At 50.3% G+C, this 14,905-nt stretch overlaps 1 protein-coding gene across 1 annotated transcript in view; it reads right to left on the bottom strand.

The window, feature by feature from the left end:
* Nucleotides 1–1,059: 1,059 nt before the first annotated feature.
* The window catches only part of LOC311114544 (sister chromatid cohesion protein PDS5 homolog A-like), a gene marked incomplete at both ends in the record, with an annotated part of 14,324 nt that continues 478 nt past the window's right edge, over nucleotides 1,060–14,905 (bottom strand). Inside the window, 11 exons of the mRNA XM_084189788.1 lie at nucleotides 1,060–1,202; nucleotides 2,328–2,390; nucleotides 2,471–2,590; nucleotides 6,556–6,688; nucleotides 9,347–9,461; nucleotides 13,280–13,484; nucleotides 13,597–13,720; nucleotides 13,907–14,015; nucleotides 14,210–14,322; nucleotides 14,467–14,562; nucleotides 14,707–14,802. Of these exons, the coding sequence (XP_084045914.1) occupies nucleotides 1,060–1,202; nucleotides 2,328–2,390; nucleotides 2,471–2,590; nucleotides 6,556–6,688; nucleotides 9,347–9,461; nucleotides 13,280–13,484; nucleotides 13,597–13,720; nucleotides 13,907–14,015; nucleotides 14,210–14,322; nucleotides 14,467–14,562; nucleotides 14,707–14,802 (1,317 nt within the window). The remainder of the gene's footprint in view (nucleotides 1,203–2,327; nucleotides 2,391–2,470; nucleotides 2,591–6,555; nucleotides 6,689–9,346; nucleotides 9,462–13,279; nucleotides 13,485–13,596; nucleotides 13,721–13,906; nucleotides 14,016–14,209; nucleotides 14,323–14,466; nucleotides 14,563–14,706; nucleotides 14,803–14,905) is intronic.

Genomic DNA, 14,905 nt, shown 5'->3' with positions numbered 1-14,905 from the left:
CAGTATAATAAACAGACATAGCCTCTCCTCTTCATCCCTCTCCTAAATCAGACAGTACATAGCCTCTCCTCTTCATCCCTATCCTAAATCAGACAGTACATAGCCTCTCCTCTTCATCTCTCCTAAATCAGACAGTACATAGCCTCTCCTCTTCATCCTCTCCTAAATCAGACAGTACATAGCCTCTCCTCTTCATCCCTCTCCTAAATCAGACAGTACATAGCCTCTCCTCTTCATCTCTCCTAAATCAGACAGTACATAGCCTCTCCTCTTCATCCCTCTCCTAAATCAGACAGTACATAGCCTCTCCTCTTCATCCCTCTCCTAAATCAGACAGTACATAGCCTCTCCTCTTCATCCCTATCCTAAATCAGACAGTACATAGCCTCTCCTCTTCATCTCTCCTAAATCAGACAGTACATAGCCTCTCCTCTTCATCCCTCTCCTAAATCAGACAGTACATAGTCTCTCCTCTTCATCTCTCCTAAATCAGACAGTACATAGCCTCTCCATCTCTCCTAAATCAGACAGTACATAGCCTCTCCTCTTCATCCCTCTCCTAAATCAGACAGTACATAGCCTCTCCTCTTCATCCCTCTCCTAAATCAGACAGTACATAGCCTCTCCTCTTCATCTCTCCTAAATCAGACAGTACATAGCCTCTCCTCTTCATCCCTCTCCTAAATCAGACAGTACATAGCCTCTCCTCTTCATCCCTCTCCTAAATCAGACAGTACATAGCCTCTCCTCTTCATCCCTCTCCTAAATCAGACAGTACATAGCCTCTCCTCTTCATCTCTCTCCTAAATCAGACAGTACATAGCCTCTCCTCTTCATCCCTCTCCTAAATCAGACAGTACATAGCCTCTCCTCTTCATCTCTCCTAAATCAGACAGTACATAGCCTCTCCTCCTCATCTCTCCTAAATCAGACAGTACATAGCCTCTCCTCTTCATCCCTCTCCTAAATCAGACAGTACATAGCCTCTCCTCTTCATCTATGGCATTAAACATACCTACTTCCATTGCAGTATCCCAGTGTGTGTGTGTGTGTGTGTACCTGGTCTTTGTAGCAGGAGAGCTGGGTTGTGAGTTGGTACTAGTGTTGCTGGTGGTGTCTGAGCCGGCAGTCTTGATGTAGACCCTCCTGCCTGGCACCGTCAGAGCCTTATTCACTGTAGACAGGACAGGAGACGGCTTTGGCTAGGGAGAGAGGAGGGGGCAGAGAGAGAGAGAGGGGGTGAGAGAGAGGGGGCAGAGAGAGAGAGAGAGGGGGTGAGAGAGAGGGGGCAGAGAGAGAGAGAGGGGGTGAGAGAGCGAGAGAGGGGGCAGAGAGAGAGAGGGGGTGAGAGAGAGGGGGCAGAGAGAGCGAGGGGGCAGAGAGCGAGAGAGAGAGAGGGGGCAGAGAGAGAGAGAGGGGGTGAGAGAGAGGGGGCAGAGAGAGAGAGGGGGGCAGAGATAGAGAGGGGGCAGAGAGAGAGAGAGGGGGTGAGAGAGAGGGGGCAGAGAGAGAGAGGGGGCAGAGAGAGTGAGGGGGGCAGAGAGAGAGGGGGCAGAGAGAGAGAGGGGGCAGAGAGAGTGAGGGGGGCAGAGCGAGCGAGGGGGGCAGAGCGAGCGAGGGGGGCAGAGCGAGCGAGGGGGCAGAGAGTGAGAGAGAGCGAGGGGGCAGAGAGAGCGAGGGGGCAGAGCGAGCGAGGGGGCAGAGAGAGCGAGGGGGCAGAGAGAGAGAGAGAGGGGGTGAGAGAGAGGGGGCAGAGAGAGAGAGAGAGGGGGTGAGAGAGAGGGGGCAGAGAGAGCGAGGGGGGCAGAGAGAGAGAGAGAGGGGGTGAGAGAGAGGGGGCAGAGAGAGAGAGGGGCAGAGAGAGCGAGGGGGGCAGAGAGAGCGAGGGGGCAGAGAGCGAGAGGGAGCGAGGGGGCAGAGAGGGAGAGGGGGCAGAGAGGGAGAGAGAGCGAGGGGGCAGAGAGGGAGAGAGAGCGAGGGGGCAGAGAGAGCGAGGGGGCAGAGAGGGCGAGGGGGAAGAGAGAGCGAGGGGGCAGAGAGAGCGAGGGGGGCAGAGAGAGAGAGCGAGGGGGCAGAGAGAGCGAGGGGGCAGAGAGGGCGAGGGGGAAGAGAGGGCAGAGAGGGCGAGGGGGAAGAGAGGGCAGAGAGGGCGAGGGGGGCAGAGAGGGCGAGGGGGGCAGAGAGAGCGAGAGATGAAGGATGTGAGAATACATTAGAGAATTGACCAATACCACAACATCAGAAATGCAGCCGTTTATTAAAAAGGTAGGTCAATATAATATTGATATTAGAAGGTACATAAAACAGGTAAAGGTGTTTTTTCTTACCTTTCCTGTGAGCAGCACTGTTCTGACCTCTGAGGACAAATACTCCTTATCGTTGATGAAGTCCTGGAGGGAGAGAGAAGTTATTTATGCTGACTTTTGCATGACGCCTCGTCGTCGTGTGTGTATGATGTGCGTGTTTGTACCTTGTCAGGCGGGGTGTAGAATTTGGTGGGCAGGACGGGGTCTTTGGGAGAGTCCAGGTGACAGGCGGTCGACTTGTTAACGATCACAAACAACGCCACGTCACACACGATATACAGCTTCTGTAACCATGACAACGCACCACAAGTCAGCAAAGAGTTCAACGCCAGTTTTTCCCAGAATCGATTCGTTGACTGTTGGTAGGGTCAATAAATTGATTAATTGAAGAAATAAACTCAGCAAAAAAAGAAACGTCCCTTTTTCAGGACCCTGTCTTTCAAAGATAATTTGTAAAAATCCAAATAACTTCACAGGTCTTCAACACTGTTTCCCATGCTTGTTCGATGAACCATAAACAATTAATGAGCATGCATCTGTGGAACGGTCATTAAGACACTAACAGCTTACAGACGGTAGGCAATTAAGGTCACAGTTATGAAAACTTAGGACACTAAAGAGGCCTTTCTACTGACTCTGAAAAACACCAAAAGAAAGATGCCCAGGGTCCCTGCTCATCTGCATGAACGTGCCTTAGGCATGCTGCAAGGAGGCATGAGGACTGCAGATGTGGCCAGGGCAATAAATTGCAATGTCCGTACTGTGAGACGCCTAAGACAGCGCTACAGGGAGACAGGACGGACAGCTGATCGTCCTCGCAGTGGCAGACCACAGGATCGGTACAGCCGAACATCACACCTGCGGGACAGGTACAGGATGGCAACAACAACTGCCCGAGTTACACCAGGAACGCACAATCCCTCCATCAGTGCTCAGACTGTCCGCAATAGGCTGAGAGAGGCTGGACGGAGGGCTTGTAGGCCTGTTGTAAGGCAGGTCCTCACCAGACATCACCGGCAACAACGTCGCCTATGGGCACAAACCCACCGTCGCTGGACCAGACAGGACTGGCAAAAAGTGCTCTTCACCGACGAGTCGCGGTTTTGTCCCACCAGGGGTGATGGTCGGATTCGCGTTTATCGTCGAAGGAATGAGCGTTACACCGAGGCCTGTACTCTGGAGCGGGATCGATTTGGAGGTGGAGGGTCCATCATGGTCTGGGGCGGTGTCACAGCATCATCGGACTGAGCTTGTTGTGATTGCAGGCAATCTCAACGCTGTGCGTTACAGGGAAAACATCCTCCTCCCTCATGTGGTACCCTTCCTGCAGTCTCATCCTGACATGACCCTCCAGCATCACGATGCCACCAGCCATACTGCTTGTTCTGTGCGTGATTTCCTGCAAGACAGGAATGTCAGTGTTCTGCCATGGCCAGCGAAGAGCCCGGATCTCAATCCCATTGAGCACGTCTGGGACCTGTTGAATCAGAGGGTGAGGGCTAGGGCCATTCCCCCCAGAAATGTCTGGGAACTTGTAGGTGCCTTGGTGGAAGAGTGAGGTAACATCTCACAGCAAGAACTGGCAAATCTGGTGCAGTCCATGAGGAGGAGATGCACTGCAGTACTTAATGCAGCTGGTGGCCACACCAGATACTGACTGTTACTTTTGATTTTGACCCCCCCCTTTGTTAAGGGACACATTATTCAATTTCTGTTAGTCACATGTCTGTGGAACTTGTTCAGTTTATGGTCTCAGTTGTTGAATCTTGTTATGTTCATACAAATATTGACATGTTAAGTTTGCTGAAAATAAACGCAGTTGACAGTGAGAGGACGTTTCTTTTTTTGCTGAGTTTACAATACAATTTTCCCTCATCCATGTTCAATAATCAAGCGAAACTTGCTGGTTTCATGCATGGTTAGCATACTGGCTACATGGACCTGTAGTAATGATGATTAACCCCTTGTGTCATGCATGGTTAGCATACTGGCTACATGGACCTGTAGTAATGATGATTAACCCCTTGTGTCATGCATGGTTAGCATACTGGCTACATGGACCTGTGGTAATGATGATTAACCCCTTGTGTCATGCATGGTTAGCATACTGGCTACATGGACCTGTAGTAATGATGATTAACCCCTTGTGTCATGCATGGTTAGCATACTGGCTACATGGACCTGTGGTAATGATGATTAACCCCTTGTGTCATGCATGGTTAGCATACTGGCTACATGGACCTGTAGTAATGATGATTAACCCCTTGTGTCATGCATGGTTAGCATACTGGCTACATGGACCTGTAGTAATGATGATTAACCCCTTGTGTCATGCATGGTTAGCATACTGGCTACATGGACCTGTGGTAATGATGATTAACCCCTTGTGTCATGCATGGTTAGCATACTGGCTACATGGACCTGTAGTAATGATGATTAACCCCGTGTGTCATGCATGGTTAGCATACTGGCTACATGGACCTGTGGTAATGATGATTAACCCCTTGTGTCATGCATGGTTAGCATACTGGCTACATGGACCTGTAGTAATGATGATTAACCCCTTGTGTCATGCATGGTTAGCATACTGGCTACATGGACCTGTAGTAATGATGATTAACCCCTTGTGTCATGCATGGTTAGCATACTGGCTACATGGACCTGTAGTAATGATGATTAACCCCGTGTGTCATGCATGGTTAGCATACTGGCTACATGGACCTGTAGTAATGATGATTAACCCCTTGTGTCATGCATGGTTAGCATACTGGCTACATGGACCTGTAGTAATGATGATTAACCCCTTGTGTCATGCATGGTTAGCATACTGGCTACATGGACCTGTGGTAATGATGATTAACCCCTTGTGTCATGCATGGTTAGCATACTGGCTACATGGACCTGTGGTAATGATGATTAACCCCTTGTGTCATGCATGGTTAGCATACTGGCTACATGGACCTGTAGTAATGATGATTAACCCCGTGTGTCATGCATGGTTAGCATACTGGCTACATGGACCTGTGGTAATGATGATTAACCCCTTGTGTCATGCATGGTTAGCATACTGGCTACATGGACCTGTGGTAATGATGATTAACCCCTTGTGTCATGCATGGTTAGCATACTGGCTACATGGACCTGTGGTAATGATGATTAACCCCTTGTGTCATGCATGGTTAGCATACTGGCTACATGGACCTGTGGTAATGATGATTAACCCCGTGTGTCATGCATGGTTAGCATACTGGCTACATGGACCTGTGGTAATGATGATTAACCCCTTGTGTCATGCATGGTTAGCATACTGGCTACATGGACCTGTAGTAATGATGATTAACCCCTTGTGTCATGCATGGTTAGCATACTGGCTACATGGACCTGTAGTAATGATGATTAACCCCTTGTGTCATGCATGGTTAGCATACTGGCTACATGGACCTGTAGTAATGATGATTAACCCCTTGTGTCATGCATGGTTAGCATACTGGCTACATGGACCTGTGGTAATGATGATTAACCCCGTGTTAATTATATAACTTCATGTGACAATGCTAATTTATTTAACCTGTTTGAATCTCAATGACAGTACTGGCTCTGTTGCGTATAGGCTAGATTATCAGACTACTTCACCAGGCTTGTTCCTTGTTGATTGATTCTTTATTTTGGAATTGATACGGACGCTGTCGATTGACTAATCGATTAGTCGACTATTCAAACTTCCTACTGGGTGTGTACCTCGTTGGCCTTAGGGTCGTCAGGACACTGTGTGTGTGTGTACCTCGTTGGCCTTAGGGTCGTCAGGACACTGTGTGTGTGTGTGTGTGTGTGTGTACCTCGTTGGCCTTAGGGTCGTCAGGACACTGTGTGTGTGTGTGTACCTCGTTGGCCTTAGGGTCGTCAGGACACTGTGTGTGTGTGTACCTCGTTGGCCTTAGGGTCGTCAGGACACTGTGTGTGTGTGTGTGTACCTCGTTGGCCTTAGGGTCGTCAGGACACTGTGTGTGTGTGTGTACCTCGTTGGCCTTAGGGTCGTCAGGACACTGTGTGTGTGTACCTCGTTGGCCTTAGGGTCGTCAGGACACTGTGTGTGTGTGTGTGTACCTCGTTGGCTTTAGGGTCGTCAGGACACTGTGTGTGTGTGTGTGTGTGTGTGTACCTCGTTGGCCTTAGGGTCGTCAGGACACTGTGTGTGTGTGTGTACCTCGTTGGCCTTAGGGTCGTCAGGACACTGTGTGTGTGTGTGTACCTCGTTGGCCTTAGGGTCGTCAGGACACTGTGCGTCCTTGGTCTGTTTGATGTTCTCCACCATTTTCCTCAGGAAGGCATGGCTGTTGTTCTCATTCTGTACCATCAACACCTCCAGCATGAACCACAGACACCTACACACACACACACACACACGGTCAGAATACACACACACAAACACACACACACGGTCAGAATACACACACACACACACATCAGAAATGTTTAGGAGAGATGAAGAGGAGAGGCTATGTACTGTCTGATTTAGGAGAGATGAAGAGGAGAGGCTATGTACTGTCTGATTTAGGAGAGATGAAGAGGAGAGGCTATGTACTGTCTGATTTAGGAGAGGGATGAAGAGGAGAGGCTATGTACTGTCTGATTTAGGAGAGATGAAGAGGAGAGACTATGTACTGTCTGATTTAGGAGAGATGAAGAGGAGAGGCTATGTACTGTCTGATTTAGGAGAGGGATGAAGAGGAGAGGCTATGTACTGTCTGATTTAGGAGAGATGGAGAGGCTATGTACTGTCTGATTTAGGAGAGATGAAGAGGAGAGTCTGTGTACTGTCTGATTTAGGATAGGGATGAAGAGGAGAGGCTATGTACTGTCTGATTTAGGAGAGGGATGAAGAGGAGAGGCTATGTACTGTCTGATTTAGGAGAGATGGAGAGGCTATGTACTGTCTGATTTAGGAGAGATGAAGAGGAGAGTCTGTGTACTGTCTGATTTAGGAGAGGGATGAAGAGGAGAGGCTATGTACTGTCTGATTTAGGAGAGATGAAGAGGAGAGGCTATGTACTGTCTGATTTAGGAGAGATGAAGAGGAGAGGCTATGTACTGTCTGATTTAGGAGAGATGAAGAGGAGAGGCTATGTACCGTCTGATTTAGGAGAGATGAAGAGGAGAGGCTATGTACTGTCTGATTTAGGATAGGGATGAAGAGGAGAGGCTATGTACTGTCTGATTTAGGAGAGATGAAGAGGAGAGTCTGTGTACTGTCTGATTTAGGAGAGGGATGAAGAGGAGAGGCTATGTACTGTCTGATTTAGGAGAGATGAAGAGGAGAGGCTATGTACTGTCTGATTTAGGAGAGATGAAGAGGAGAGGCTATGTACCGTCTGATTTAGGAGAGGGATGAAGAGGAGAGGCTATGTACTGTCTGATTTAGGAGAGATGGAGAGGCTATGTACTGTCTGATTTAGGAGAGATGAAGAGGAGAGGCTATGTACTGTCTGATTTAGGAGAGGGATGAAGAGGAGAGGCTATGTACTGTCTGATTTAGGAGAGATGGAGAGGCTATGTACTGTCTGATTTAGGAGAGATGAAGAGGAGAGTCTGTGTACTGTCTGATTTAGGATAGGGATGAAGAGGAGAGGCTATGTACTGTCTGATTTAGGAGAGGGATGAAGAGGAGAGGCTATGTACTGTCTGATTTAGGAGAGATGGAGAGGCTATGTACTGTCTGATTTAGGAGAGATGAAGAGGAGAGTCTGTGTACTGTCTGATTTAGGAGAGGGATGAAGAGGAGAGGCTATGTACTGTCTGATTTAGGAGAGATGAAGAGGAGAGGCTATGTACTGTCTGATTTAGGAGAGATGAAGAGGAGAGGCTATGTACTGTCTGATTTAGGAGAGATGAAGAGGAGAGGCTATGTACCGTCTGATTTAGGAGAGATGAAGAGGAGAGGCTATGTACTGTCTGATTTAGGATAGGGATGAAGAGGAGAGGCTATGTACTGTCTGATTTAGGAGAGATGAAGAGGAGAGTCTGTGTACTGTCTGATTTAGGAGAGGGATGAAGAGGAGAGGCTATGTACTGTCTGATTTAGGAGAGATGAAGAGGAGAGGCTATGTACTGTCTGATTTAGGAGAGATGAAGAGGAGAGGCTATGTACCGTCTGATTTAGGAGAGGGATGAAGAGGAGAGGCTATGTACTGTCTGATTTAGGAGAGATGGAGAGGCTATGTACTGTCTGATTTAGGAGAGATGAAGAGGAGAGGCTATGTACTGTCTGATTTAGGAGAGATGAAGAGGAGACTCTGTGTACTGTCTGATTTAGGAGAGGGATGAAGAGGAGAGGCTATGTACTGTCTGATTTAGGACAGGGATGAAGAGGAGAGGCTATGTACTGTCTGATTTAGGAGAGATGAAGAGGAGAGGCTATGTACTGTCTGATTTAGGAGAGATGGAGAGGCTATGTACTGTCTGATTTAGGAGAGATGAAGAGGAGAGGCTATGTACTGTCTGATTTAGGAGAGATGAAGAGGAGAGGCTATGTACTGTCTGATTTAGGATAGGGATGAAGAGGAGAGGCTATGTACTGTCTGATTTAGGATAGGGATGAAGAGGAGAGGCTGTGTACTGTCTGATTTAGGAGAGATGAAGAGGAGAGGCTATGTACTGTCTGATTTAGGAGAGATGGAGAGGCTATGTACTGTCTGATTTAGGAGAGATGAAGAGGAGAGGCTATGTACTGTCTGATTTAGGAGAGATGAAGAGGAGAGGCTATGTACTGTCTGATTTAGGATAGGGATGAAGAGGAGAGGCTATGTACTGTCTGATTTAGGATAGGGATGAAGAGGAGAGGCTGTGTACTGTCTGATTTAGGAGAGATGAAGAGGAGAGGCTATGTACTGTCTGATTTAGGAAAGATGAAGAGGAGAGGCTATGTACTGTCTGATTTAGGAGAGGGATGAAGAGGAGAGACTATGTACTGTCTGATTTAGGAGAGATGAAGAGGAGAGGCTTTGTACGTGTGTGTGTGTGTGTGTGTGTGTGTGTGTACTCACTCCTTGAGGTCTCGGAGCTGTTCAAAGTCCTGTGGCTTGGTGAAGTCCGGGTCATGAGCCAGCAGGTGGATCATATAAGGAACCACATACTCTGGTAGGAGAGACAGCATCTTATCTATAGAGGGAGGGGAGGAGGAGGAGGGGAGGAGGAGGGAGGAGGGGGAGAAGGGAGGAGGGGGAGAAGGGAGGAGGGGGAGAAGGAGGGAGGAGGGGGATAAGGAGGGAGGAGGGGAGGAGGAGGGAGGAGAGGGAGAAGGAGGGGGGGAGGAGAGAGTATTTAAAAACATTGATAAAGGATGTTCTTTATGTATTAACCATGTGGTTGAGTTGTGGTTATGGTTGTGTTACGGACCTTAACTGTTACGGTCCTGACTACGGTCCACTAAGCGGTTGTGTTACGGTCCTGACTACGGTCCACTAAGCGGTTGTGTTACGGTCCTGACTACGGTCCACTAAGCAGTTGTGTTACGGTCCTGAGTACGGTCCACTAAGCGGTTGTGTTACGGTCCTGACTACGGTCCACTAAGCGGTTGTGTTACGGTCCACTAAGCGGTTGTGTTACGGTCCTGACTACGGTCCACTAAGCGGTTGTGTTACGGTCCTGACTACGGCCCACTAAGCGGTTGTGTTACGGTCCTGACTACGGTCCACTAAGCGGTTGTGTTACGGTCCTGACTACGGTCCACTAAGCGGTTGTGTTACGGTCCTGACTACGGTCCACTAAGCGGTTGTGTTACAGTCCTGACTACGGTCCACTAAGCGGTTGTGTTACGGTCTTGACTACGGTCCACTAAGCGGTTGTGTTACGGTCCTGAGTACGGTCCACTAAGCGGTTGTGTTACGGTCCACTAAGTGGTTGTGTTACGGTCTTGACTACGGTCCACTAAGCGGTTGTGTTACGGTCCACTAAGCGGTTGTGTTACGGTCTTGACTACGGTCCACTAAGCGGTTGTGTTACGGTCCACTAAGTGGTTGTGTTACGGTCTTGACTACGGTCCACTAAGCGGTTGTGTTACGGTCCTGACTACGGTCCACTAAGCGGTTGTGTTACGGTCCACTAAGCGGTTGTGTTACGGTCTTGACTAAGGTCCACTAAGCGGTTGTGTTACGGTCCTGACTACGGTCCACTAAGCGGTTGTGTTACGGTCCTGACTACGGTCCACTAAGCGGTTGTGTTACGGTCCTGACTACGGTCCACTAAGCGGTTGTGTTACGGTCCTGACTACGGCCCACTAAGCGGTTGTGTTACGGTCCTGACTACGGTCCACTAAGCGGTTGTGTTACGGTCCTGACTACGGCCCACTAAGCGGTTGTGTTACGGTCCTGACTACGGTCCACTAAGCGGTTGTGTTACGGTCCTGACTACGGTCCACTAAGCGGTTGTGTTACGGTCCTGACTACGGTCCACTAAGCGGTTGTGTTACGGTCTTGACTACGGCCCACTAAGCGGTTGTGTTACGGTCCTGACTACGGTCCACTAAGCGGTTGTGTTATGGTCCTGACTGCGGTCCACTAAGCGGTTGTGTTACGGACCTTAACTGTTACGGTCCACTAAGCGGTTGTGTTACGGTCCTGACTACGGTCCACTAAGCGGTTGTGTTACTGTCCTGACTACGGTCCACTAAGCGGTTGTGTTACGGTCCACTAAGTGGTTGTGTTACGGTCTTGACTACGGTCCACTAAGCGGTTGTGTTACGGTCCTGACTACGGTCCACTAAGCGGTTGTGTTACGGTCCACTAAGCGGTTGTGTTACGGTCTTGACTACGGTCCACTAAGCGGTTGTGTTACGGTCCTGACTACGGTCCACTAAGCGGTTGTGTTACGGTCCACTAAGCGGTTGTGTTACGGTCTTGACTACGGTCCACTAAGCGGTTGTGTTACGGTCCTGACTACGGTCCACTAAGCGGTTGTGTTACGGTCCACTAAGCGGTTGTGTTACGGTCTTGACTACGGTCCACTAAGCGGTTGTGTTACGGTCCTGACTACGGTCCACTAAGCGGTTGTGTTATGGTCCACTAAGCGGTTGTGTTACGGTCTTGACTACGGTCCACTAAGCGGTTGTGTTACGGTCCTGACTACGGTCCACTAAGCGGTTGTGTTACGGTCTTGACTACGGTCCACTAAGCGGTTGTGTTACGGTCCACTAAGCGGTTGTGTTACGGTCCTGACTACGGCCCACTAAGCGGTTGTGTTACGGCCCACTAAGCGGTTGTGTTACGGTCCACTAAGCGGTTGTGTTACGGCCCACTAAGCGGTTGTGTTACGGTCCACTAAGCGGTTGTGTTACGGTCTTGACTACGGCCCACTAAGCGGTTGTGTTACGGTCCTGACTACGGTCCACTAAGCGGTTGTGTTACGGCCCACTAAGCGGTTGTGTTACGGTCCACTAAGCGGTTGTGTTACGGTCCTGAGTACGGTCCACTAAGCGGTTGTGTTACGGTCCACTAAGCGGTTGTGTTACGGTCTTGACTACGGTCCACTAAGCGGTTGTGTTACGGTCCTGACTACGGTCCACTAAGCGGTTGTGTTACGGTCCTGACTACGGTCCACTAAGCGGTTGTGTTACGGTCCACTAAGCGGTTGTGTTACGGTCCTGACTACGGTCCACTAAGCGGTTGTATTACGGTCCTGACTACGGTCCACTAAGCGGTTGTGTTACGGTCCTGACTACGGTCCACTAAGCGGTTGTGTTACGGTCCTTAACTGTTACGGTCCACTAAGCGGTTGTGTTACGGCCCACTAAGCGGTTGTGTTACGGTCCTTAACTGTTATGGTCCACTAAGCGGTTGTGTTACGGTCCTGACTACGGTCCACTAAGCGGTTGTGTTACGGTCCTTAACTGTTATGGTCCACTAAGCGGTTGTGTTACGGTCCTGACTACGGTCCACTAAGCGGTTGTGTTACGGTCCTGACTACGGTCCACTAAGCGGTTGTGTTACGGTCTTGACTACGGTCCACTAAGCGGTTGTATTACGGTCTTGACTACGGTCCACTAAGCGGTTGTGTTACGGTCTTGACTACGGTCCACTAAGCGGTTGTGTTACGGTCCTGACTACGGTCCACTAAGCGGTTGTGTTACGGTCCTGACTACGGTCCACTAAGCGGTTGTGTTACGGTCTTGACTACGGTCCACTAAGCGGTTGTATTACGGTCTTGACTACGGTCCACTAAGCGGTTGTATTACGGTCTTGACTACGGTCCACTAAGCGGTTGTGTTACGGTCCTGACTACGGTCCACTAAGCGGTTGTGTTACGGTCCTGACTACGGTCCACTAAGCGGTTGTGTTACGGTCTTGACTACGGTCCACTAAGCGGTTGCATTACGGTCTTGACTACGGTCCACTAAGCGGTTGTATTACGGTCTTGACTACGGTCCACTAAGCGGTTGTGTTACGGTCCTGACTACGGTCCACTAAGCGGTTGTGTTACGGTCCTGACTACGGTCCACTAAGCGGTTGTGTTACGGTCCTGACTACGGTCCACTAAGCGGTTGTGTTACGGTCCTGACTACGGCCCACTAAGCGGTTGTGTTACGACCATTTAACATTCTGGTCCAGTAACCAGTCGTGTTACGGGGGTTGTTCTTGATGTTATAAACAACGTGTGGTCATGCTACGGTCCGGTCCACTAACTGTGGGCCAGGGGGGTTGTGCTACGGCCTGGTCCACTAACCGTGGGCCAGGGGGGGTTGTTCTTGATGTACTAAACAACGTGTGGTCATGCTACGGCCTGGTCCACTAACCGTGGGCCAGGGGGGGTTGTTCTTGATGTACTAAACAACGTGTGGTCATGCTACGGTCTGGTCCACTAACCGTGGGCCAGGGGGTTGTGCTACGGTCTGGTCCACTAACCGTGGGCCAGGGGGGTTGTGCTACGGCCTGGTCCACTCACCGTGGGCCAGGGGGTTGTGCTACGCGGTCTGGTCCACTCACCGTGGGCCAGGGGGTTGTTCTTGATGTACTCTCGTCTGATGCTGATGTTCTTGAGCAGACACTGCCTGGCGTGGGCCCTCCTCTCCTTGACGGGGTCTTTAGCACACAGAGAGAACACCGCCAGGTACTCCAGTGGAAGGAGCAACTTCACCAGGGCCAGGTGTAACTTCTGGGCAAATATCTGACGTACCTGATAACACTCATCCTGCAGGAGGAGGACGAGAGAGGGACAGTTCAACAAAAACAAAAGGACACAGAACACAGAAGCATCTCCTCAAAAATCCCCACACCGACACTCCTCCCACACACGGTCTTACGTTGATGACCAGTCCACAGAGCTGGAACTGTTCTGGTGTGATGATGTCATGGTAAACTGGTTCCTGGGCCAGCTTCATGATGGCGCCTCCTGCTGCCAGACGCAGGCGAGACATGTCTGACTTACTGGAGGAGGAAGAGGAGGAGGAGGAGGAGGACGATGTGAGTAATGAGCATCAAGGAGTATTTTGTAACCCAGTTAGCCTGACCTCTAACCGCTAAACTTGAACACCTGATCTTCTTCTGTTCTGTGAGGTCTCCCTCGGAGACCAGCATGGCTGACAGGTCGTCTGACCTCTGACCTCTACGTACCTGATCTTCTTCTGTTCCGTGAGGTCTCCCTCGGAGACCAGCATGGCTGACAGGTCGTCTGACCTCTGACCTCTACGTACCTGATCTTCTTCTGTTCCGTGAGGTCTCCCTCGGAGACCAGCATGGCTGACAGGTCGTCTGACCTCTGACCTCTACGTACCTGATCTTCTTCTGTTCCGTGAGGTCTCCCTCGGAGACCAGCATGGCTGACAGGTCGTCTGACCTCTGACCTCTACGTACCTGATCTTCTTCTGTTCTGTGAGGTCTCCCTCGGAGACCAGCATGGCTGACAGGTCGTCTGACCTCTGACCTCTACGTACCTGATCTTCTTCTGTTCTGTGAGGTCTCCCTCGGAGACCAGCATGGCTGACAGGTCGTCTGACCTCTGACCTCTACGTACCTGATCTTCTTCTGTTCTGTGAGGTCTCCCTCGGAGACCAGCATGGCTGACAGGTCGTCTGACCTCTGACCTCTACGTACCTGATCTTCTTCTGTTCTGTGAGGTCTCCCTCGGAGACCAGCATGGCTGACAGGTCGTCTGACCTCTGACCTCTACGTACCTGATCTTCTTCTGTTCTGTGAGGTCTCCCTCGGAGACCAGCATGGCTGACAGGTCGTCTGACCTCTGACCTCTACGTACCTGATCTTCTTCTGTTCTGTGAGGTCTCCCTCGGAGACCAGCATGGCTGACAGGTCGTCTGACCTCTGACCTCTACGTACCTGATCTTCTTCTGTTCTGTGAGGTCTCCCTCGGAGACCAGCATGGCTGACAGGTCGTCTGACCTCTGACCTCTACGTACCTGATCTTCTTCTGTTCTGTGAGGTCTCCCTCGGAGACCAGCATGGCTGACAGGTCGTCTGACCTCTGACCTCTACGTACCTGATCTTCTTCTGTTCTGTGAGGTCTCCCTCGGAGACCAGCATGGCTGACAGGTCGTCTGACCTCTGACCTCTACGTACCTGATCTTCTTCTGTTCTGTGAGGTCTCCCTCGGAGACC

The sequence above is a fragment of the Coregonus lavaretus genome, assembly GCF_964263955.1.
Source record: "Coregonus lavaretus genome assembly, contig: HAP1_SCAFFOLD_1855, whole genome shotgun sequence".
NCBI classification, from domain to species: Eukaryota; Metazoa; Chordata; class Actinopteri; order Salmoniformes; family Salmonidae; genus Coregonus; species Coregonus lavaretus.
The sequence above is the reverse complement of the archived record's forward strand: the minus strand, read 5'-3'. Positions and strand labels throughout refer to the sequence as shown.